The sequence below is a fragment of the Carettochelys insculpta genome, chromosome 1 (assembly GCF_033958435.1).
Source record: "Carettochelys insculpta isolate YL-2023 chromosome 1, ASM3395843v1, whole genome shotgun sequence".
In the NCBI taxonomy this organism is placed as follows: Eukaryota; Metazoa; Chordata; order Testudines; family Carettochelyidae; genus Carettochelys; species Carettochelys insculpta.
The window spans coordinates 117,558,639-117,583,909 of NC_134137.1; the positions used below are offsets into that span (position 1 = coordinate 117,558,639).

A 25,271-nucleotide genomic window follows, 5' to 3' on the forward strand; every position below is an offset into this window, starting at 1 on the left:
TCTTAGGCTGGCATTAATGCAGTGACTGAGTTAAAGACTACTCCCTGGCAACAGTGAGTGCAGTTATTTCAGAGGTGTAACATGTAAAATACTGCAATTATATTGACGACAGTGTGGGGTGTATAGAATCTATTGATAATACGATGTGGTGTTTTGATTACATTCTCTTTAATTTTTAAAGCTGTATGGGTAAGGAAAGGCCTATATTTCCTGTTTTTGATATACTGGAAGGATTGTACTGGGAGCCTTGATCTAATGTTGGCTTTGTTCTCTATCGGAATACCAGTTGTTAGAGGGCTGAATGGGCATTCAGGAATGAAAATGATGTAAGCAGATTATTTTATGTGAAATGCAAGCAATAAAGGAATCATTAATACATGCAGAAGTTTGAATAGGTGGTGAGTGTTTATTGTTGTTTTAATGAGTATTGCTTGAGAAAACTGGATTCAGGTAAAAACTGGAAGTTTCCCCACATTCTCTGCAGAGAATTACCTATTGCTGGTTGGTTGTGCACTGGGCATAAGAAATATTGCCTTGGGATAAAAGGTTCATGAGAACAAAGAAGACAAAATCTTCTTTGTTTTGGGATACATAAGCCTTATACTTGCATTTTTACATAAATGTAATTTATATTAAATGCGCTAATATTTTATGCACAAGGTTCACAGATGTTACTGTACTCACTAGATCTGATATTGCAGGATTTACTCACACATGTCAATAGCCCCTTATAATTAGACCCCATGATAATTTGATTTTGTTATGTCCTCACTAGGTGCATGACATTGAATCCTGGAAATTGACCCTGACTAGGCTGATCTCCCAGTAAGCATAGTCAGTCTTGCACTAGGATATGTTAACCCAGGTCACTGCACCAATGTGGAGCCCCATTAAAATGAATGAAACTGCTCCTATACAGTCTTGTCGAGTTGAGGGCGGGTGGGGATGTCAGATGGTGTTATATGTCTGATAATGAAAGCTCATGCGCTAAGGAGAAAGTACATTCCATCTGAAAGGGGATAATCACACAGAAACACAGATTATTTTAAAAAGTAAGTACATATCTCTGGTAATCTTGCGAGTTTGTATCTGACTCGTTAGTAAACTAAAATAAGAACAGACTTGAGCAAAACGTTAGGGATTACAACATATACTGTGACTTTGTCACTCCTGCATGGTATAATGTAAACATGCTCTTCTCAAATGGTGCAGAGTGCAGTGAATGAATCAGGCGAGTACTGTGTCTGGGAGATTATTTTCGAAAACAAATATAAAATCTTTTGGGAAGCTGAAGATGTGGTTTAAGTTCCTAGAATACATTTTTTTTCATTCTACTACCAAGTTTCATCAAACTGTGAGAAAACTTTGAATCCAATTTAATTAAATCTTTTGTGCCCCCAAGCTAACAAAAAGGGAACTTAAGCATATGACAGTGAACATCACACAACAAATGTGTTTACTTTGAGAAATTAAATTATTACATACAATAAAATTTAGAATATATTATACAGGCCTTGAAAATACCAGTTAATACCAGGTATTGAGTGGTCCGCTGCATTGTGATACATGACTTATACTCCCTAAAGAATTCAAGCAACTGTACTCAGGTAATACAGATGTTTGCTGGCGGCATCAAAAAAGCTGTATGAGACATACTACTCAAAATATGGAGTTATAATAGCATTTAGAAATTCTGTATCAGTGTAGAAAATCTTGTCATAGTACAGTTCTTAGTGATAATCCCCCAGTGACAGTTTTTGACCATTTCTCACAAAACTTACGAGTGCTTTTATAGATTGTTCCTTTTTTTGCTAAAATGTGTATAACTGGGAAATGGAATCAATTAACCCTCCTCCTTAGAAAGATTTGAGTAAGGCCACATCTAATAATCACAGAGCCAAGTCCTAGGCTTTGCTTGGGACAACTCCCCATGAGTTTACTATTTTAAGTTATTACTGTTTTCTCCTAGGTACTGTAGCTGACATTATCATAGAATCATAGAATACCAGGACTGGAAGGTACCTCGAGAGGCCATCGAGTCCAGCCCCCTGCCCTCATGGCAGGACCAAGTACTGTCTAAACCATCCCTGATAGACATCTATCTAACCTGGTCTTAAATATCTCCAGCGATGGAGATTCCACAACCTCCCTTGGCAATTTATTCCAGTGTTTGACCACCCTGACAGTTAGGAAATTTTTCCTAATGTCCAACCTAAACCTCCCTTGCTGCAGTTTAAGTCCATTGCCTCTTGTTCTATCCTCAGAGGCCAAAAAGAACAAGTTTTCTCCTTCCTCCGTATGACACCCTTTTAGATACCTGAAAACCACTATTATGCTGCCCCTCCGTCTTCTCTTTTCCAAATTAAACAAGCCCAGTTCTTTCAGCCTTTCTTCATAGGTCACGTTCTCTAGACCTTTAATCATTCTTGTTGCTCTTTTCTGGACCCTCTTTAATTTCTCCACATCTTTATTGAACTGTGGTGCCCAGAACAGGACATAATACTCCAGCTGAGGCCTAACCAGCGCAGAGTAGAGCAGAAGAATGACTTCTCATGTCTTGTTCACAACACACCTGTTAATGCATCCCAGAATCATCTTTGCTTTTTTTGCAACAGCATCACACTGTTGACTCATATTTAGCTTGTGGTCCACTATAGCCCCTAGATCCCTTTCTGCTGTAGTCATTCCTGGACAGTCTCTTCCTATTCTGTATGTGTGACACTGATTGTTCCTTCCCAAGTGGAACACTTTGTATTTGTCCTTATTAAACTTTATCCTATTTACCACAGTCCATTTCTCCAATTTATCCAAATCATTTTGAATTATGACCCTGTCTTCCAAAGCAGTTGCAACCTCTCCCAACTTGGTATCATTTCCAAATTTAACAAGCGTACTTTCTATACCATTATCTAAATCGTTGATGATTAAACAATTATTAATTGATGATTAAAATTATTTTTTGTGTTTGCTCTCTTTTCAGGGTGGAAAATCTTACACGGGACCATGTGGAGGAAGAGACTGTAGTGGGAGATGTGAATGTTTCCCTGAAAAAGGAGGTCGTGTAAGTACCAATGTCTTCCCATCCAGACACATGTATGTTGCACTGTAGAGGTCAGAACCAATGCCCACTGACATCAGTGTTTGTTGGATCAGCCTGTAGGAGTTAAATATCTTAAATAATATTCATGCTGAAAAAGAGTGAATTCACACTGTACTTTGCTATCATTTCTATAGCAGTTATAGATGATTGGAATGAAACAACTAAACACATCTGAAATGAAGATTTAATAAGAAAGAAACATTCTGAAATAAATTGTGGAGGATTACAGGCTTATAATCAAAGGTCTCTTTCATTAGGTAGCACATTAGAACTAATTACACAGCAATCTACTTCTCCCCGGGTATTTTCTGTGGCAGAGCTGCCCTGGATCATATGGCAATGTTAAGCATTTATAAAACCATTCAGTAACCTTCAGGTTTATTGAAATGGTTCTGACCATTGGGTACCAAGGGAAAATGCATACCCAGCGCTCATTATTTGCACTAGCGCAGACGAATACCATGCTTGCGGGACTCAGAACTTCCACGGGAAAGGAACCATTTGGGACTGTGTTGAATGCATTGGCATGAAACAGAAGAGTCTGGAGCAGTGTTTTGAGGGGAGCAGGATAGGGATTGTAGGAGGAGTCAGTTGCTATGCAGAGCTCTTTACCTGTGCAAGAGTGCACATCCAATCCTGCATGATTAGGAGCCCTGTATGGCAGACAGTGCTACATCTGATACAGTACTTCGGCCCTTTCTGCCCTCCACACCCCACCGCTAAGAAGAGGTCAAGAGAGGCAGGCCACACATCCTTTCTGTTGTCCTGTATCCCACATGATCTCCCTTTTTCCCCATTCCACTCAATTTGTGCCAGTACCTCGGGGTGCTGGGAAGGAGGCAGCAGCGGCACTGGTGCTCCTCTCGGCTCCCCGTGGCACGGGGAGCCGGGAACGTGGCGGCAGCTGCACCAGTGCTCTTCCAGCTCCACACTTCTCTGGGAGCTGGAAGCCAGGCATCAGCCCCACTGGCGTAGCTCCCTGCTCCCCCCAGGGTAGCCAGGGGGCAGGCACGCTCGTCCAGTGAGGAGCTGGGAGCCAAGCAGCAGCCATGATGGTGCGTCCCCAGCTTTCTTGCACCTCAGAGAGCTGTGAAGGAGGTGGCAGCTCTGCTGGCCCAGCTCCTGGCTCCCCCTGGAGGGAGCCAGGCAGCAGCTGAGCTACTCCAGCTCCCCTGAGGCATGGCATGGGGAGCTGGGAGCCAGGCAGCAGCGGCACCAGTCCAGCTCTCAGCTCCCCTGAGCCATGGGGGGCTGGGACCCAGATGGCAGCCGTGCTGTCCAGCTCCCACAGAGCATCCACACACAAAATGTGCTTTGTCAACAGAACCGAGAACATCGTCCAGCAGCATTATACCTTTTTCCGTTCAGCGTAACTCCTGTCTTGACAGCGTTCTGTCGACAAAACCACCGTGGAGACGATCTGGGGCCCTTTGGTTGACAGACAGCTCTTCCAGGTTCACTGGGCAGCCCTATTTGCAGAGCTGCCGGTCAGCCATTCTGTCGAGAGAGGGCCAGGCACTCTGGCTGCTCTCTGTCAACAGAGCAGACTGAGTCTACGCACAAAAGCAGATGGGAAGAGCAATCTGTCCCTAGAGGTCCTGCCAGGAAGATCTCTTCTGACAGTAACATCTGTTAACAGTGGCTTCCCACGTAAACCTGGCCATTCAGTCAGCCTGTTTTGCTTAGCAGATGTGCTTCCTCCCTCCCTATACTTCTTGATGCACTGTAGGAGAAAATATTTACTGATGGTAAATGGATTCAAGAAGTTGGGTGGGTTATATTTTTTTCCTTTGTAATTTTTGCTTATCATCATCTTCGTCACATAAGCCAAGTATGAGATTTCTTATACCCATTGGAGGCAGCAGAAAACTCACTTTGACTTAGGCTATATCTACACTAGCAAGTTCTTTCAGAAGATACGGCCTTTTTGGTAAAGAACACATGGAGTGTCTACACACAGAATGTGCTCTTCTGACTCAAAATTGAAAGAATATGGACCTTCTTTTGGAAGCCCTCTTCCACTCCCAGATTAGGAAGAGCACTTTTTTTCGAAAACTTCTTTTAAAAAAAAAGCATGTGTAGATACCCCACGGGCCTTTTTTTCAAAAGAGCAGTGTCCTCCTGGTGCCAGATTTTTCTGTCCCTGGCCCGTTCTCTTGAAAGAGAAGGGGCTGTGTGGACTCTCTCTATCAAAAGAGCAGATGGATTTTTTTTTTTATCTGCTTTTTTGTGTGTGGATGTGCTCTTTCAAAAGATGTTTTTTCAGAAGAGATCTTCCTGAACAACTTTGTTTGAGAGATCTCAGTAGTGTAGCCATAGCCATAGAGAGTTGAGCACACCAAGATCTGAGGCCATTAGGTCATGGCTTAGCAAACACTAAAAGCCCAGGAAGATCTACCGCAAAGCATACTTTCCTCATATATTTTGTTATTTGTGGTTCAGTCTTAATTAAAAATGTATGAATAATGAGAAAAAAGATATTTTTGTCAAAGAACTTCACAACATTTTTATAAAATTATTTTTAGCTACGTAAAGTATCACTTCGACAGAGTGAGCATTGGATGCGTGTTGTATTTGTTGGCCTCTTCAGATGTCACAGCTTCATATGTACATCTGGTTTACTCAATAACTTTTTGCCTTTAGAGACTCTTGTTGAATTTGGCTGAGAGTTTGCTCATCCTCTGTGGGAATATTTGTTCATAAGAACCTCTGTATAAACTGGCCCAGTGCTCATTTGCTGTTCCTGAGGTGACTCACTACATTCGCAGTAGGAATGGTGCATATTAGTTATTATTCGTTGCATGGAGTCTGTTTGTTCTATGACTCAAGCTAGCATCATCAGCCTCTCATTTGGAAGTGCATTTGGAATTTAGCACATGCAACAAACAATTGGATAAAGATAACATGTAGTTCTGATCATTAGCATTGCTGCCACTGTATACAGCTTTGAATCTGGTGGAGGACTCTTTCTTAATAAGAAATCTTTCAGGCTTTGTGAAGCAATACCACTCCTTTGGATTGCTGCAAATCAAAAGCTGCTGACTGAAGTTAATTCATCAGTACATTTAAAAACTTTACAAATAATTGCAGAAACATTTGAGATGGCTGGCAAGAATTAAAAGAGAAACCTGTCATTAATTTTGCATATGTAAAGTTTCAGCCCTTTTTGCTTTACTTTGCAATTCCTGCTAGGCGTGCCAGGTGCCCGGTTTTCAACCAGAACATCCGATGGAAAAGGGACCCTGGTGGTTCAGGTCCGCACAGCCAACAACTGAACTATTAAAAGCCCAGGTGGTGGTGCAGCAGGTCTAAGGCAGGCTCTGTGTAGGAGCCACAGCGGGAATATACTGCTGGTTCCAGAAGCAGCTTCAGATAAGCACCACCCAGGCCATGTTGTAGGTGTGGGGGGATTTTAGGCACTTATACCTGAGCAGGGTTTTTTGGGATCTTAATGGCCCTGGAATTTTGGATTGAGGCATCTGTCTCCCATCTTAGGCATGTACATTCTTTTGTAGATTTGAACTTCCTACTACCTCCTTGTATTGACATGTCTGATTCCAACACTTCAGTGCAATGCCTGGCTCAGAATTACAGTTTCAATTCATTATCAGATACACATTATCTTCCTAAAGGAGTTAGGGCTCAAAATTGCAGCTCTTGGGGGTCAGCCTGTTTCCTGCCTGGCTTTATAGGACCTTAGGAGGGAAGGATAAAGGGAACTTTCTGGTTTAACTGGTTCCTTAGAACTTCTTGAAGTGTTTACTCCTTTATTTACTCTCCCTACTCTCTTTTCTCTGTGGTCTGGTACTTTGGAAGTCTGAGTATCAGCTACATACGGATAATCCTACATGGGAACTATCACAGGGTGGCTGGATCTTCAGGTAATTTGACTTATCAGCTGCATCCTAGCTGAAACGGTGAGGTTAGGGATGATGTGGTAACCTGAGGATCATCTGGTCCTCATAAAGACCAGCAGAAGATCAGCTGAGCTATAGAAAGCTGGAGCTCTTAGGTTGGGGGAAGATCCCATTTTGCATGAAGTACTTAAGTGGATGACTTATGGATGAGGTCCTGCAGGGCGAAGCTGGAAAGGAAAGGGATTGAAGACTTGCGGCTGGAGATGTTCTTTGATACAGTTCACTCACTTAAAGAAAACAACAGTTTAAGATATGTTTAGGACTATACATAGGAACAGGGCAAACATATCTCCCTGTCCCAAGTAGGGGACAGGGAGATATGAGCGGAGGGGCAGCTCCTCCAAGCCCTGGGGAGCTGGAAAGAAGGTGGCAGCCACCAGTGCTCCCTGGGAGCCCCAGGAAAGTGGCAGCTGCCAGCCCTCTCCTGGAGTCTGGGAAAATGGTAGCTGCCAGCGTTCGCCCCAGAACCCCAGGGAAGCAGCAGCCCTGGGAGCTCCCTGATCCCTAGGAAAGCAGCAGCTGCCCACACTCCCCCTGCTTCCCCAAGGCTCAGGAAAGGGAGTCCTGCCAGCAGCTGGCAGAAAAGGTGGGTGAGGCAATGGTCCAAATACAGGACATGAGTCCTTTTTAAAAAATAAATCGGGACGCCTTTTTGGCATTCCAAATGCAGGAGCATCCCACCCAATACAGGACAGATGGTCACCTGACATAGGAATAAAGCCGCATGTTTTCATAGCACTAACGACTATGCAACGCAGCAGCCTGTTCGTTTAGCAACACACTCTGCTGTGAACCCAGGGCTCTGTTCTTTGCAAGGAGTACTGAACCCAGTTCAAGGTCTTCATCCTGATATTCCAAGGTCTGTGTAAAATTAGACTTTACTATCCAAAAGAGAACCTTTTTCTCTCTCCATTACTACGACCTTCCATCACAGCAGTGTTCCTGTAGGGCACTGCAACTGTCAGCTAATAGGATGAATGATGGAGTCAATTACACTGACTTTCATAGATCTTGAGGGTCTTTAGCACCTGTTCGTGGGTGTTCAGTTCCCTATTTGAGTAAGTGGTCAACATTTCTTTGGATATGTTTCTTAATAAAGTTTAGTCAGTTAGATAAGGGCAACAGGACAGGTCCCATAGTTTGAATATAAGCAACATTACACAGAATTTGTATATATAAAATCTGTAATTGTTAATTAATTGGCCTGTGATAGTTTGGTATGTGTGATTGTAAAATAATAAACTCTCAGAGCATTTTAAAAAAAATCAGAATTTTCTAACTTGAAGTTCATTTTGTGAGTGTTGTAAGTGAAGGCATGATTGTACAAAAATACTATGCCCCCTGCTCAGTCTTTTGCTTAGAAACAATTTGTTAATATCTGTGATCATTACAAAAGAAGTACTCAGTGAAGACAAAATCTTTGCAGAAAAGCGTATAATTCATTTAACGTAAGTTACAATAGGATCTCATGAAACTGGGTGACTGGGAGACAAAATGGCAGAGGAAATTCAATGTTGATTAATGTAAAGGAGTGTGTGTTGGAAAACATAATCCCAACTATACATACAAAATGATTGGGTCTAAATAACTGTAACTACTCAAAAAGAAATCAGAATAATTCCAAAGGTAGTTCTCTGAAAATATCTACCCAATATGCAGCAGCAGTCAAAAAAGGCTAACAAAATATTAGGAACCATTAGGAATGGTATAGATAATAAGGCAGTATATAACATAATGGCACTGTATAAATCCATGACACTCCCACACTTTGAATACTGCATACAGTTCTGCTCACCGTGTCTCTTAAAGAGTTATCAGGACTAGAAAATGTACAGAGAAAGACAATAAAAATAATTATGGGCATGGAACAGCTTCCAAATGAGGAGAGATTTAAAAGACTGGAGCTCTTCAGCTTGGAAAAGAAACAACCAAGGGAGGGATGTGACAGAGGTTTGTAAAATCATGAATGGTGAGGAGAAAGTGAGTAAGAAAGTGCTAAATACCCCTTCACAAAACACAAAAATCGGGTATCACCCAATGAATTTAGTAAGTAGCAGATGTAAAACCTACATAAGAAGGTATTACGTCACACAATGCACAGTCAACCTGTGGAACTCATTGCTGGGGATGTTGTGAAGGTCAACAAGTTGGTTCAAAAAAGAGCTAGACAAGTTCATGGAGGCTAGGTCCATCAACAACTGATAGCCAAAATGATCTTGCAACACCGTGCACTTTGTGTCCTAAGCCTTTGAGTGCCAGAAGCTGGAAATAGATAATAGGTGTTGTATCACTCAATAATTGTAGTTTTGTTCATTGCCCCTGAAACAGCTGGTACTGCCACTGTGAGAGGACAGGAGGATGGGCTACATGCACCATTGTTCTGACCTAGTTTAGCCATTCTTGTGTTCCTAAGTTTTCAATAATTTGTATATCTGCTGGTTGTCAAAGGCTATTTTTATTATAAACTACCTAAAAAAACAGATCAGATGCATGGATTGCAATCACAAGAAACTTGGACCTTACAAAAGGGAGAAATGTTATGGAAAACAGTATCTTTTGTTGTTTGTTTATTATGCTGTGAAAACATACCTTCCAGATCTCAAGTAGTCTAGTTTTTTTGTGGTAATTCTACAAGGTTAAAAAAAGGGTTGGTTGGTTGGTTGGTTTTTTAATAAACGGCTTTACCAAATCGATACCTTGGCAAATATGTTATTGAAATTTTTAAATTGTTAAATGCAACTGTGGGAAACTACAGTAAATGCTTGCAACATAATAGACAATTACGTGTCTTGTTGCATCCTTGGTTTGTTTGGAATTCAACCTAGAAGGCCTGTGTAAGGTGAAGATGAATGGGAACATTTTGCTTTCTGTAGAGAGTAAGAATTTGCTCCTTATTAAAACCTCACTTTGTGCTTTCCATCTGAGTCTAGTCATGCTTGAACCCTTTTTTCACTGTTTTAGTAATGGACTACGATAATAGAAACCATGAGCTGTGAAGATACTTCAGTGTGCCAGTAATGCCTATTTTGTCAGATTAGTCTGGCTACTTTTTAAAGAGAGCTAAAAGTCTGAAGAAAATAATTCACAAAACATGAGGCATACCTAAAACTTCTAGCTGAAGAAAGAAGCCAGTAGTAAGTTATCAGCAATCCATTTATCACATCAGCCACCTGCTAGCCACTTAGCAACAGTCAAGCTTGTGCTCACGTTTTATTTATAAACCCCTTATTCAAGTGTCTATAACCTGTCATTTAGGAACTGTTTTATTTTCTAAATTTGAAAAAAATAAGCCTTTGTAGTTGTTTCTGTGTTGTTTGGCTTCTCACAATTGCAAGGTTTTCCTAACACTACTTTACTGACTTTCTTTTTCGCTTTCATTTATGTTCACAGTGGACCAGATTTTTAGCCAGTATAAATTCCTTTGACATCAATGAAGCTGTGCCCATTTATACCAGCAGAGAAATAGGCCTGTTGGCATCTTGTGGGTTTCTAGTGTTCTCTTTAAAAGAATTATCGGATTCTTCATTAGAAACTGATGTGAAATATAAGAAAAGACTCAAAGTTGATGGTACTTTCTTTTTAATAAAATATTTTATTCTTCTCTTGCTTATTTTAGAAACACATTTCAACAATGCAATAAAGAAAAAATCAGCAAAGAATTAAAATATAATATCACCCAAGAGGTCTTTAGTAGAACCACTAACTTGAAACACATTTCCTAAGTCCCAGTTCAGTGACTTAACATTCTTCCTCTGTTTTTATAGGTTTACATTATATGAGTTTCATATTACTGTTTCACAGTTTTGTGTTCTATCATGGGTTAGTATGTTACAGGGTTTGTTCTTTTTTAAAGTTAAGTTTTACTAAATTACAACAATTTACTTATATTGATCAATAGTCTGCCACTTTACTGGAAAAAAATGCTTAAACCAATTACCAAAATTTTCTGTATTATATGTTACTACTGTAATTTGAGAGTCCTTTGAATTTTTACGTATATTGATGGAATAATTGCCTATTACATCACTGCAATTGTTCTAAAAGGACAATGAACTTCATTCTCACACAAAATGAATACTGTAGTCACAGGCAGATTTAGGTTTTGTGAGTCACTGGGCCAGAGCAAGTAGCACCTCTCCTCCCCCCCCCGCCACCCCCACCTTCTACCTGTGGGCCTGCATCTTTTGCTTTCCCTTCTGCCTGCAGTCCCGTCCCTGTTCCACCCCTTTCTGTCCCTTCCCTGGTGCTCCACCCACTTCCATGGAGCGCTGTCACCATGCCCCCGTTGCAGTCTTGCAACTTGTTTGTTCCTTTCTACCCCCTTCCCAGCTGAAGAAGTTCTGTCCCACGCACACACCCTGGGCCACTTCTGCCAGGGACAAAGTAAGGGGGCACAGATGGTTTCCCCTACTGCCCTGCTGCTTCTTCCAGGGGCAGGGGTGGGACAGAGAGGGCTTCCCCACCATCCCATCTGCCATTCCTACTATCAGGGAGGCGTCAGAGGTAGGGGCTTCCTCCACTGCACCTGATTACCAGGCTTCAGAATTCTGCTGTGGATTTTTGTTTTTTGTTTGTTTGTTTGTTGTGGGGGAGGGAGGAGAAGACTCCCAGTTAGTCAGAGGCCTGGGTATGGGAACCTTCAGACCAATGGCTAATCCACCACTGACGGTAATAGCTTTGAAATGTCACTGATTTAAAATTACAAAACTGAAACCTGTGGTTATGCAAGAGATTCTGGAGTGTGGGCAAGAGTTTAGTTTGGTTTTGTTTAACAGTAGCAGATTTAAACACTGGGGCTGTGATTACATTATCAGGTTCTCCTGAAAGATTTTTTCAAAAGTAGGGGTCTCTTTCAAAAGATCCCACAGAGCATCGACGCACAAAAAGCATTCTTTGAAAAGTAAATCGAAAGAATGTGGTGCTCCTTTTGCAATCACTCTTCCTTTCTCATTTCAGAAAGAGCGCCCCCTTTTGAAAGCTTCTTTTGAAAGAAAATGTGTAGATGCTCCACAAGCCTTTTATTCGAAAGAGCAGTCCCCATGGCATCTGATTTTTTTGATCCCTGGCCTGTTCTTTCGAAAGGGCAGGGGCTGTGTGGACACTCTCTTTCAAAAGATCAGATCACTCTTTTGATCCACTTTTTTGTGTGTGGATGCACTCTTTCTTCTTCTAGTGTCCCCGTGGGTGCTCCACAATAGGTGTCGGTCTCGCCCAGCGCCGCAGATCGGAAATCTTCCACCAGTTTCTCCTGGATTGCGCATGCGCCGGCGCGCACCACCCTCCTGTGCGCCTGCGTGCGCGATCCGGTCCCCGCCAGTTCCTTCTCAACCACCATCGGCTGCAGATGGAATCTACTCAGGCTAAGGCCAGAGTCAGATTAAATAGTGGGTTTTTTCTGTGTGTCATTCCTTGTTTTTGGTTATTAAAAAAAAAAAGAGAGAGAGAAAGCAAAGACAAAGAGAATATCAGCAAAAAAAAAAGAAAAAGAGAGGAGCGGAGAAGAGAAGAGCGGACATGAAGGCCATTTAGGCCGCCCGCTGCCCCGCAGGCTGGTGATCACTATTTGGGGTGGAAAGGCACGGATTAAGTGTTAAGTACCCTATTAACAGTAAAGGACTCACCGCAATGGCCTCTTCAGGTTTTAAAAAGCGGGAGTCATGCCGTGAAGCTATGCCGGCCTCCGTGGGGCATAGCGAATGCATCCGATGCCTGGGGGAATTACAGGCTACCCAGAAGTGTTCTCACTGTGCTAAGGTCACAGCCAGGGCCAGGAAGGACAGAGCGATGAGGCGTAAAATGCTCTTGTTTGATAAGGCTCTCCAGCCGGACTTGCCGGAGAAGCCTCATCCAGAAGGGCCCTCTGGGTTGCATAAGATGAGGGCAGTTTTCTCTGACCCCCTCGGTGCAGAAACGGAGGAAACTCTCCCTGGCTCAATCCTTGCCGGCGTTTGCAGCGAGCAGGACGAGCGGAGTACACAGCCCCCAGCCGCATACTCAGGCAAGCGGCAGCGCACGTGGCAGAGGCTGAGCCTCCGGTTATACAACAGCCGGCACGTGCGGCGCCTAGAGCGTCAGCGAGGCAAGCGCCGGACCAAGCGGCACCGGCCCCTGTGGCACCAATGGTGCAGGGACACCAGGCACGGAGCCTGCAGGCACCGGAGGAGGATCCCCATGCAGCACCGCAGCTGACAGTGCCGAGCGCGGCGCTGACAGCGGGGCTGAGATCCCCGGCACGGAAGGGGGCGGTGCCGGCCCCGCAGGGGAGGGGCAAGGCAAAATCAAAAGCCCGGCACCACAGTCCATCTCTGGACAGGGCTGCGCTGCTGTTAGCACCAAGCCCTCCCCCTGTGATACACACGCCGCACTGAAGGCCTGTGTCTCCACCGGCCCATCCGGAACCTCCTTCTCCGTTCCTCCAACCAATGTCACCATGGCTTGGGCCACCTTCACCATTTCTGGGATTGGATCCCCTAGAGTACTATCACAAGCCAGTTTCACCTCTATCTGTGTCGTCGCTGAGGTCTCGCTCTCCCAGGCATCGGGGGTACACCCCCCGTGAGTGGTCTAGGTCACCATCCCCGGACCCTTGCCCATGCTGCCATGGTCGTCCTTATCATGCTGGACACAGACACCACAGGCCTACACCCAGGGGCAGGTCCCCCCCCAGCCACTCAATACCCCCGTGGGCACTCCCGATCGGGGACGGAAACACAGTTGTCTCAAGGGGAGTTAATTTTAGAACCCCGAGACTTTCCTTCACAATCCTCCAGCGAGCAAGTGTATCATCGACCTCAGGAGCCCGAGGGTTCGAGGGAGGTTTACCCTAATGGTTCCTCCTCATCCTCCCCAGATGAGGCCATGGCCCCCGGGGATGTCTCTCCCCCGGATGACCTTAAACAGTTTCAGGAGCTGTTTAAAAGGGTGGCTTTCACGCAAGACATTCAAACGGCAGAGGTGCAGGAGAAACATCACAAACTCCGGGAAAATTTGAGACCCCCGGCTTCGTCCAAAATTGCTATTCCGCTGGACGAAGCCATTCTGGAGTCAGCCATTACTCTATGGCAGACTCCGGCCTCTGTTCCGCCTACGAACAAGAGAGCAGATAAGAAGTACTTCGTCCCAGCAAAGGGCATGGAGTTCCTCTTCAGTCACCCACAACCAAATTCTTTGGTGGTCGAGTCGTCCCAGCAGAGGTCAAAGGCTTCTCAGTACAAATCAGGGGGATCGGACAAAGATGCTAAGAAGCTAGAGCTGTTTGGCAGGAAGGTATATTCCTCTTCTACCCTGCTATTGAGAATGGCAAATTATGGGCACACCTAGCAAACCATAATTTTGATAATTACTCCGGGCTTACTCCCCTCATGGATTCACTTCCGGAAGACAAAAAGCCGGTGTCAAAGGCAATTGTTCAAGAGGGCTACGCAGCATCACGGACGGGAGTCCAGATTGCCCTGGACGTGGCGGGCACGGCGGCACGTTCAACAGCTACAGCAGTGGTCATGCGTAGAGAATCCTGGCCCCAGACGTCAGGTATCCCGAGGGACCTACAGGCGAAGATCATGGACCTTCCCTTTGATACACAAAAGCTGTTTGCAGACTCAACCAACTCGGTCCCTCACTCCAGTAAGGACCCGAGTGCTACACTTAGAACCTTGGGCATTTATACTCCCCCATACAGGAGGGAAAAATTTTATCCTCAGCAAAGACTTTACGCTTACAACCACAGCGTGCTCAATATCAACGGGGCTACGGCCAAGGGCGCTATCAACAGCAGCAACAGTACAGAACTCCTAGGCGACGTTGTCAACAAAGCCACTCTCATCTCATGTTCCATCATCGCCTCAGACTGTTCCAGTCCCAATGGCAAAAGATCACCACAGACAAATGGGTGCTAGAGATCATAGCCACAGGTTACGCGATCCCCTTCCAGTCGCTTCCACCGACGAAGCCTCCCACCAGGCCTCACCTCAGGGATGCTGCCACGAGGCGAGGCTCAAGCAGAAGGTGAATCACCTTATGTTCATAGGGGAGGTGGAAAGAGTGCTGGAATAATTCCAGGGGAATGTTTTTATTCACGCTACTCCCTACCAGAGAAGAAAACAGGAGACTGGAGGCCCATCTTAGATCTTCGGGGCCTCAACCGTTACTTGCGCAAGCAACGTTTTTGGATGATCACAGTTGCCTTCATACTCACGGCACTGGACGATGGAGACTGGGTTGCAGCACTCGACTTACAAGATGCTTACTTTCATATAACAATCCACGCGGCACACAGGCGCTTCCTCCGCTTCACGGTCTGCCAGGAGCGCTTCCAGCACAGGATTCTTCTGTTCAGCCTTTCCTCGGCCCCCAGAGTCTTTACCAAAACCCTGGCAGTGGTATCAGCCTACCTGCACAGACAGGGGGTGTTTATTTTCCCATATCTGGATGACTGCCTGCTGAAAGGGGCCTCGAAGGCAGAGGTCTTACGCATGATACGCGTCACAGCGGACACGTTTTCTTCACTGGGCCTAGTTATCAACCTCGCAAAGTCAAAGACCGAACGCACACAAGATATAGAGTTCATAGGGGCACGCATAAACTCTATCACAGCAAGGGTGTACCTACCTGACGCCTGCTTCCGCACCATCAGTTCGCTGGTGCAAGTCATCACATACAGCCCCACAGTGCCGGTCTTAACGTGCTTACGGCTGCTGGGCCACATGGCGGCAGCGACGTTTGTGGTACAGAATGCCAGGTTACACATGCGAAGCTTGCAGCATTGGCTGGCGAGCGTTTACAAACCGGGACCCCACACTGTCCACAGGGTGGTGTCGCCCACAACAGAGGTGCGCAGATCCCTGGCATGGTGGGACAACCCCCAGAATCTGCTAGTGGGGGTGCCTTTTTTCACCAACCACAAATTTCTATTTTTTCTTACTACCGACGCCTCCCACATAGGATGGGGAGCGCACATCGGCGACAAGGTAATGCAAGGGCTATGGTCCCCTGCGGAACAGACACTGCACATAACCATGCTGGAGCTCAGAGCAGTGTTCAACGCCTGCTAACATTTTTGAGATTACCTACATGGCAAAGTAGTCGGGATTCAATACCGACAATACCTCCACTATGTTTTACATCAGTCGACAAGGAGGAACACGATCCCGTGCCCTATGTGCGGAAGCAGTCCAATTGTAGAATTGGTGCATCACCAACAACATAACATTGAAAGCCTCGTACTTGCCGGGCGCTCACAATGTGAAAGCAGATCAGCTGAGCAGGCGCTTCGCAATCACGCACAAATGGCAGATCCGCTCTGATCTGCTACGGCGCATTTTTTGTACATGGGGGTTTCCCCAGATCGATCTGTTTGCCACAAGGTCTTGCGCAAAGCCAGAAGGGAGAGAGCTCGCATGATACTCGTAGCCCCGCTTGGGATCGGCAGCAATGTCTTCCCTTGCTTTTGCGCATGTCGGACCACCCACTGCTCCCTCTACCGGTGGCGCCGGACTTACTCACACAGGCTCAGGGGTCCTTAGTGCATCCGCGCCCTCAGGGTCTGCACCTACAAGCATGGCTAATCCATGGTTCAGCTCTTTAAAGAGCACGTGTATGGAGGGAGTACAACAAGTCCTGGAATGTAGCCGAAGGACCTCCACCAGGAGGACTTACAAGCAGAAATGGACTCGATTCACAGCCTGGTGTTCCGCCAAGCAGTTAGCTCCCCTTGACATTCCTATACCTGTAATACTAGAATACTTATTGGACTTCAAGAGAGGCGGGCTTTCTCTATCCTCGCTAAAGGTCCACCTCGCCACTATATCAGCCTTTCGGCATACAGAGGAAGGGCCCATGGTATTCGCCCATCCTATTGTTACCAGGTTCTTGAAGGGGCTGGTAAACCTGTACCCCCATCGGAAACCGCTTCCACCATCGTGGAATTTGGACTTGGTGCCCAGCACACTATCGGGTCCACCTTTGAACCATTAGCCACAGTTCCCATACATCTCCTTATGATAAAAAAAAAAAACAACCTTCCTCCTTGCAACTACGTCAGCCCGCAGGGTGAGTGAGCTCACGCCAGTGATGGCAACGCCGCACTGCACAATATTCTCAAAGGAGGTGGTAACCTTAAGGCTGCACCCAGCCTTTGTTCCAAAAGTCTCTTCGGAGTCCAATCTTAACGAGCCAATAGTTTTACCCTCGTTTTACCCGAAGCCTCACAGCTCCAGCAAGGAGGCACACCTGCATCTCCTGGACGTGAGGAGGGCGTTGGCCTTCTACATAGACAGAACTAAGTCCTTCCGGAAAACGGACAGGCTCCTAGTCTCTCTTGCTCCCAGGTCAAAGGAGAAGGTCTCTCTTCACAGAGAATCTCTAAGCACATTGTGTCCTGTATAAAAATGTGTTACGAGCTTCAAAATGCTCCTTTGCTGGCCCCGCCCAGGGCTCACTCCACCAGGGCGGTGGCGGCGTCATCAGCCTTCTTCAAGGGCATCGCGTTAAAAGACATCTGTAGAGCGGCGACCTGGTCATCTTACGACACCTTCGCCAAGCATTATGCCCTGCCTCAGGTATTCGAAGAGGATACCCGTCTGTCGACAGCAGTCCTCTCAGGGGCAAGCTGCACATAAACCGATTACCCACCTGCTTACTTGGGTTACTGCTGGGTAGTCACCTATTGTGGAGCACCCATGGGGACACTCGAAGAAGAAAGAGAAGTTACTCACCGTAGTAACGGTGGTTCTTCGAGATGTGTCCCCGTGGGTGCTCCACCACCCGCCCATCCTCCCCGCTTCGGATCTCTGTCTAGTGTTTTTCAGGAGCATCCGAAGCGGTTGGTCAAGAAACTGGCGGGGACCGGATCGCGCACGCAGCCGGGGGTGCGCAGGGGGGCGGCGCATGCCGGCGCATGCGTGATCCAGGAGAAACTGCTGGAAGATTTCCGATCTGCGGCACCGGGTGAGCCCGACACCTATTGTGGAGCACCCACGGGGACACATCTCGAAGAACCACCGTTACTACGGTGAGTAACTTCTCTTTTTTGAAAGAAGTCCTTTCAGAACAGATCTTCTGGAAGGACTTCTTTCAAAAGATCTTTGTAGTGTGGACATAGTCTGTGACTCCCAGTGGTGTTAATGGGAATTGTGTAGACAAGAGGCTTGTCTCTTTGTTTCAGATTTGTAACTCAAGTTCATGAAGTTCAGAGTAATAAAGACTGTTCAGAAGTAGGACTATAATCTTGTGGGAAGTGCAAGTTATTTCTTTGTTTTGATTCTCTCTGTAACTCAGCCTTGTCAAAATACTAGGTATAGGAGAAAGCTGCTTCTGGTCTCTAATCTTAGAGGAAAGAGTGGAAATTAGGAAAATACTATATTCACAAAGATTTGTTTAATTTTTGTGATGCTTCAGTTTCCTTTCACATGTATATTTCTGTTCATCACTTTGTCAAGCAGCCCTGCCATATGCTGTTAACAGAGACCAACAGCACAGGCTTCTTTAATTTGAGATGCAAGTATAACCCCTCAGAAGTAAGCAAGCTGTTAGGTTCAGCTCCACAACAAGAGTTAGGCATTGCAGTGCCTAACTTGTAAGCACCTAAAACTAGGGTGGGGAGCCATTTTTCTGTCGGGGGCTATTGAGCCGCAGAAAAAAATCAGTGGTGAGCTGCACACATGGCCTTGCAAGAGGTGTGTGCAGTCTTGGGGCTTCCCCCTGCAGTGAGCCACACACAGCCCCAGAGCTGTGGGCTCGAGGGTGGGCCTAGGGATGAAGAGTTTGAGGTACAGGAGGGGGATATAGCCTGGAGCCAAGGGGTTTGAGTGCAGGAGGAGGCTCAAGGCTGTGGAGGAAATTCAGAGTGCAGGCTCTGGAAGGGTGTTGGTTGCAGCAGAGGGCTCAGGGTTGGGACAAGAAGTTGAGGTTGGGGTGTAGGCTCTGGGAGGTAGTTGAGGACGACAGGCACTTATCGCAGGCAGCTCCTGATTAGTGACACAGAGATGCTAAAGCAGGCTTCCTGCTTGTCCTGGCTGTGCACCACTCCTAGAAGGGGCTGGCATCATGTCCCTGTGATACCTGGGCAGAGGACCAGGAGACTCTGCATACTGCCCATGCATGTAGGTACCACCCCCTGTAGTTCTCACTGGCTGTAGTTTACAGACAGTAGGATCTGTAGAGACCGTGCTTGAGGCAGGGGTAGTGTGTAGAGCTTCCCTAATCACCCCTCTACTGCAGGGCTACAGGGACATCAAGCCAGCCACTTCCAGGAGCTCCATGGAGCTGACCAGATTCTACAACCTGGCAACCCTAGTCCCCCCTTCCCCCCGCAGCAGCTGTGAGGTCCCCACGCTGACCTAGAAAATCACTGGAACAACAGTGGGATTCACAAAGCCTGAGTTAGGTTCCCTGTGCAGTGAACAGGGAGCGACAGGTGCCCGAGAGTGGGATCTGCAGAAGGCCACCTAAGCTAGTCAGGTGGCTTAAGGCAGCTCTGCCATTTCTTGAGGGAGTGAGTTAAGTGCCTGCTTCCCTTGACACAAAATGGCAGTTGGGAGGGAGGAGAAGGCAGAACTCCTTCATAATATTTGGTACACTTACATATCTGCAGCTGATCGATTTACCCCGATTTGCAGGGGTGTACACCAGGGGCTGGGCTGAGGCTCTGAGGCAACCCCTTCTCCAGAGCTTGGTCAGGGAGAGCCATGTGTGCAGGTGTGGGAGCCCACACAGACACTTTACCTGCGCTTGGCAGGTTGGAAGCCTGGAGGTGGAGTGGGGGATGCAGCCAGGGGCTACTCTCAGCTCCCCTTACCCCACCCTGCAGGAAGGGAGGGGATCTGCTGTGGCTTCCCACTGAGCTCCTCACTGGCCTGGACAAGAGGGATGAGGGAGACCTGTGGAGCTGTCCAAGGGCTGTTCAGAACCACTTCTATAGCAGGTGGAGGGTCCACCACAGCTCTCCACAGCTGCCAGAGTGGCTTTTGCTATGGCTGGGCTGTCACACCCAGCTGCCTCCACCTGTCCTCTTCCCCGGCCAGAGCCGGGTCAGGCACAACTTTGTTGATGACTGTGGGAAGCTGTGATAGGGCCTCCACGTGCCCTGCATGTGGGACCCAAGCAGCCTGCTGTCCCTGTCCCTCAGCCCCTTCTGGCTGGTGTCCCTGCCCCTCTGCCTGCACTAGCTCCCCTGCTCAGGGCAGGTGGAGGGACCCAGATTCCCTAGAGCTGCCAGCCTGGCACTCCCCAAGCTGGCTTCAGCCAGGGGCAGCTCAGAGCTGAAGCTTGGCCCCAGTAAGAGTTTGGCAGACAACTATGGGGAGCCCTGGAAGCCCCTCTACCTGCCCTAGGCTTGGGGCTCAAGCAGATCCTGGCAGAGGAAGGTGGTGCACTCTTCCAGTGTGCTGCTCCAGTGAGAAGGAGCCGGCCCCAGCTGAAATGCTCTGCTGCAGAAGGAGACATGGCGTACTTCCAGCCAGTCTCCTGGGGCTCTCCTGCAGGCTTCCATGGTAAGCAGCAGGCAGTCAGGCAGATGAAAGGGGCTGGCTGCGGGGCATGCTCCCCCACTCACCTGGGGCTGTCCCAGCCCCTACCTTCCTCCCTCCCCCCTGCAGGGCACCATTTAGGGAAGACGGAGTAGGGGGGCTGAAGGATTCTACCAGGATTCTGCTTGCTGTTCCCCTTCCCATTAGGGAGCAAGAGAAAAGTACACAGCGGCTCTGTATTCCTCTGTGAGCTTTCCCTACCCACTGTGCAGGTGACTGCTTGTTCAGTTCTTTCCTATGGCTGATCATGGGAGGAAGGGATTTGAGCAGGGGTCTGCCACTTTTCAGGTGCATGCCCTAATCACTGGGCAATGGGATACTATGATGTAGTCCTCTCCTGTTGAAGTTCTTCCACTTTAATTGAATAATTAAGTATCAATAGGCCAAAAAAAAAAAAAAAAAAAAGGAAAATACAGCTCTTCAGGCAAGAGGCTAGGATACCCTCCTATGAATCTGCAGAACCCTGTTCAAATCCCCCATTTCAGGGGAGTACCGTAATTGTTTGTCTTAACATTTCAAGGGAGGCCTCCTCACCCTGTCTGTGTTATACAGAGCTAGATAGCCTTGAGTTTACCTGGGTGACCATGTAATTGGCCTCTGGGCATGCCAAAATGCAAATTACATAGTCACCTATGGAGCTTTTACTGCAAACACATATATGCCAAGAGAGTTTAGGTGCCCATAGCTCAGGCAGTAGCGAAGCAGCAGCGGATTAAAGTGGTGCCTAAAAATGGGATTTAAACATCTAAATCTGGGGATTCTCTCAGTATCTTTGTAGATCTGGGCCTGATCTGCCAGTGCTTCCCAAGCTGTGAGCCACAGCTCTTTTGAGGAACCAAGAAGAGTTCACAGGGGAGCCATGACTATTTGGGAAAAATATTAATTTGTGGGTGGCTTTTTTTCTGAATGAACCATCTAAAAAAACACCCATCTCTTACCTAGCGGTTTGTGTCTCGTGCTGCTGCTGAGGCTGGGAGCTCCTCTGTGCCTTCAACTGGCAGACTTCCTGCGAATGAAGTCACAAAGCCATCCAAATTCTAGCTTGCGTCTTGAATCTATTTTAAAATATCTGTAAAGACTATCTGTACTAAAAAGTTTGGGAGCCACTGTTCTGGGTGAAATGATTCCCAGACAGAAATGCGACAGTTAGGCAGAATGTTGTATTTTAAAATAGTTTGGTTTTAATCCATTGGAAATATCATATCTGTCATACCATAGCATTCTGCTTAGCGAAGAATGCTTTAACTAGGCTCCAGTGACTGTCTTTCTGTCTGGTAGCTATAGCTTGTGATGATTGGATAAGTGATATATTTTATTTTGGCTCATAGACTTTTTGTCTAGAAGAAACTATCATGACCATCTACTCCAGGGGTCAACAACCCCAGGCCCAGAAGCCAAAAGTGGCTTGTGAGCCAAATTTCATCAGTGTGTGCAGTGGTATTTCAACCCCTTCCCTTCTCCCCCTTGAAGCTGGGAGCTTGCTCAGAGCCATGCAGCTCGTGGATTAACAAAAGACCAGCTCTTGCAACCAACACCACCTAAACATTAAAACTCTGAGAGATGCAGCAAGGACTGTCACTCTCGTGTGGGTCTTCATAGTCACAGCAGATGCTGTAAATGAAGTCCTCAATTGAAACTATAAAGGGCGCTATCCATAGTCTATGCAGACTGAAGGATGCCTACTACTGAAGCTGTTGTGAGTAGGACTATTAGTAACTTTTAAAATTAATACTGGCACTCAGACTGTACATACAGGTCAAAAGGTCAAATTTCAGCACCCCGCCTCAGAAAGAGTGCGGACCTCTGATCTAGGCTAGTCCTGAATATTGCAGGCTACAGAACCTCACCCATCTGCTCTTGCAACAAATAGACCCCTGACCTCTGACTGAGTTACCTAGGTGCACTGTAATAAGAATCATAAATGGAAATCCCCATTTGTCTCTATTTTAAGTGTATATTTATCCATGCTTTTCATGGGTATTTCAATCAGTAACAGTTCTTTTGAACTAGATTTTTTTCCTAGGGAGTATTCCCATGAAAGAAGTGATTCCTTTCTATCTGAACTTGCACCATAAGAACTGAGGGCAAGGGATCTTCAATGGAAAGTTTTGCTGAATAACACATATTGTCACTTTTTTGGATTGGGGATGAATATGGTTTAAAATGATGTAAAAGTGAGCTAACTATGAATGAGGCAAAACATACATAAATATTACTAGGGTGTCCCTGACAATCTGGACCTTTCTTTGTCACTTATGGAATAAACTATACGGTATATGAGTTCTGTCACCAGCTGGCTGGGCATCTGGATAAAAAAATGGTGAAATTTGCTTATAGACTGAGTGCACCTGCATTTCAAGGACTGCCCTATTCTTAGGGCAATCACGTGCAGACTCCTGGCCTTGCCTTCTTCTCCATGAGCCCTGAACACAGGTCTTCTCTAAAGCATGGCCAAATCACTATGTGCCAACAAAGGAGTGGAAGAAATATTGCTTGACTGAAGAAAAGGTGGAAAGAGACGTTGCCTTTTCACCTTCTACCTCCCACCCATCACTGTTCAAAAGCCTCCCAGGCACAGCACACAGATCACCAGCAAAACATGCACTGAAGTGCTAACCTTACAGGTGTTATTGCCATAGATTCATCATCATTATGTTCCCATTATGCCTCTGACACTTAGGGCAATGATGAAGCTCCTCCACTATTTCTGGCAAGTTATTCAATGGCTTCCTAGCTTTGCCACAGGCTTTTCAGATCAGCTTCCACAGCTCTTCACCATGTTGTTTTTGAGTGGTCGCATTTTCACGTGCCTTTAGGTGTCCACCTTATTGCTATTCTGGTGATGGAATCAGTTTCCAATTGGAACACATCACCAATCCATCTTCAACATCTCCTGGCAATGGTAGTGATCAGATTCTTTTGCCCGCACTGTTCCAATAGATTTTGGCTTGAAATACACAGAGGATACAGAGGAAAAGACACAGAAGATTTTCCTGAAGCAAGTTGTACAACATGTCCTACTGTCTCATTTCCCAGCATTCTGCACTACAGAGTAATGTTGAAAATGTGCAGACTAGAGCTATAGGCTACATCTACACGTGCCCCAAACTTCGAAATGGCCATGCAAATGGCCATTATCCCATGAATAAGGGGACTTCGAAGTAGGCAGCATCCTTTCGAAAAGGAGCCCCGTCTGGACGCGCCGCGCGGCGGCAAGGAGCGTCAATTTCGAAGCGCGGCTGCCGCCCGCATGCTAATGAAGCGCTGAATATGGCCATTTGCATGGCCATTTCGAAGTTTGGGGCACGTGTAGACACAGCCATACAGTTATATTTAACCAGGATACTGGATGTAGCTTTTCAGACATTCTGAAGTCTGGCTGAGAATCTCAAAGCTCATCTTTTATAAGGTGTAACTAAAACTACATTAGACAACCTGATGGGCCAGGCACAAAGAGCCTCTTTCCTCAGTCCCATGCAAAAGTAGGAAGAATATTGGGGGATAGCTTTGTACAAGGTGAGAGCACTCAAGGCTCTCTCTAGCCAGAGACCAGCAAAGAGGACAGCCCTCTAATTAACTCAGGCTTGAAATCTGAACTCTGAGAGTTACTGGTTTGATTTTGTTGTCTGTGCTACAGTCATTTCTTTTTCCTGCTGCAAAACATCTTTTCACTTCAGCCTTCCTTAGGCAGCCCATTGTACTTTTCGTTTCTGCCTCTCACATGTGTACACCTACTTTCCCTCTCCAATACCCTCCTCATTTTTCCCTTTCCCCATCTTTATTTTATAATGCCCTGCCATCTGCATCCACTACCACTCTCCAAAATATGACACTTTGGCTAATTAAAGAAAAAAATCTATCCCAAAGCATACCAAACCACCTAAGCAATCAGCTAATCTCTGATGTGTGTAATTACCTCAGGCAAGACACTTAACATCCCTCATCCTGCTCCTTCAGTTCCATGTATTTGATTTGTTGTTTTTTATTGCAATTTTTTTTTTTTTTGGACCTCAGTGCTATATAACTGAGTCTGGACTGGAAATGCTATAGATCTGAAGAAGTGAGTCTGTCCCACAAAAGCTCATCACCTAATAAATTATCTTGTTAGTCTCTGAAGTGCTACATGACTGCTGTTTTGTTTTAATTTTCTCAGTTATTAATTTCTTCAGGAATAGTTATTGGCATACAGATTGTTCATGAATTGCAAATATCCAACATTTGAAAGTCACACTATGTTCAGTGATTATGCAAGACAGGTGTTATGGTTTCTTTTCCTGATTGATCATAAGTGTACCAAAACAGTGCAGATTTCCTACTGAAATACTGTTTGTTACTTACATGCTCTATTTACTATGGCTGGGTCTACACTTGCCCCCAGCTTCAAAGGGGGCATGTTAATCAGGGCGACAGGAGATTATTAATGAAGTGCTGTAGTGAACTTGCAGCACTTCATTAGGCTAATTCTCCCCCCCGCGGCAACTTCGAAGCGTCAAACTTCGAAGTGCCAGCATATATGAAGCTGGGGGCACTTTGAAGTGCCCACAGCTTCACACATGCCAGCACTTCAAAGTTTGACGCTTCGAAGTTGCCGCGGGGGAGAGAATTAGCCTAATGAAGTGCTGCATATTCACTGCATCACTTCATTAATAATCTCCCATTACCCTGATTAACATGCCCCCTTCGAAGTTGGGGGCAAGTGTGGACAAGCCCTATGTGTTCTATTAGTGACCT

At 46.1% G+C, this 25,271-nt stretch overlaps 1 protein-coding gene and 1 long non-coding RNA gene across 4 annotated transcripts in view; one reads left to right on the forward strand and one right to left on the reverse strand.

Annotated features, from left to right (window-relative positions):
* COL4A2 (collagen type IV alpha 2 chain) overlaps positions 1 to 25,271 on the forward strand; it is a 259,647-nt gene that overhangs the window by 52,215 nt on the left and 182,161 nt on the right. For all 3 annotated transcript variants that reach the window (XM_074990097.1, XM_074990108.1, XM_074990087.1), the window contains exon 4: positions 2,981 to 3,061. In XM_074990097.1, the coding sequence (XP_074846198.1) occupies positions 2,981 to 3,061 (81 nt within the window). The remainder of the gene's footprint in view (positions 1 to 2,980; positions 3,062 to 25,271) is intronic.
* Positions 1 to 25,271, reverse strand: part of LOC142011183 (uncharacterized) — a 78,224-nt gene that overhangs the window by 24,902 nt on the left and 28,051 nt on the right. The gene's annotated exons all lie outside the window — the stretch shown is intronic.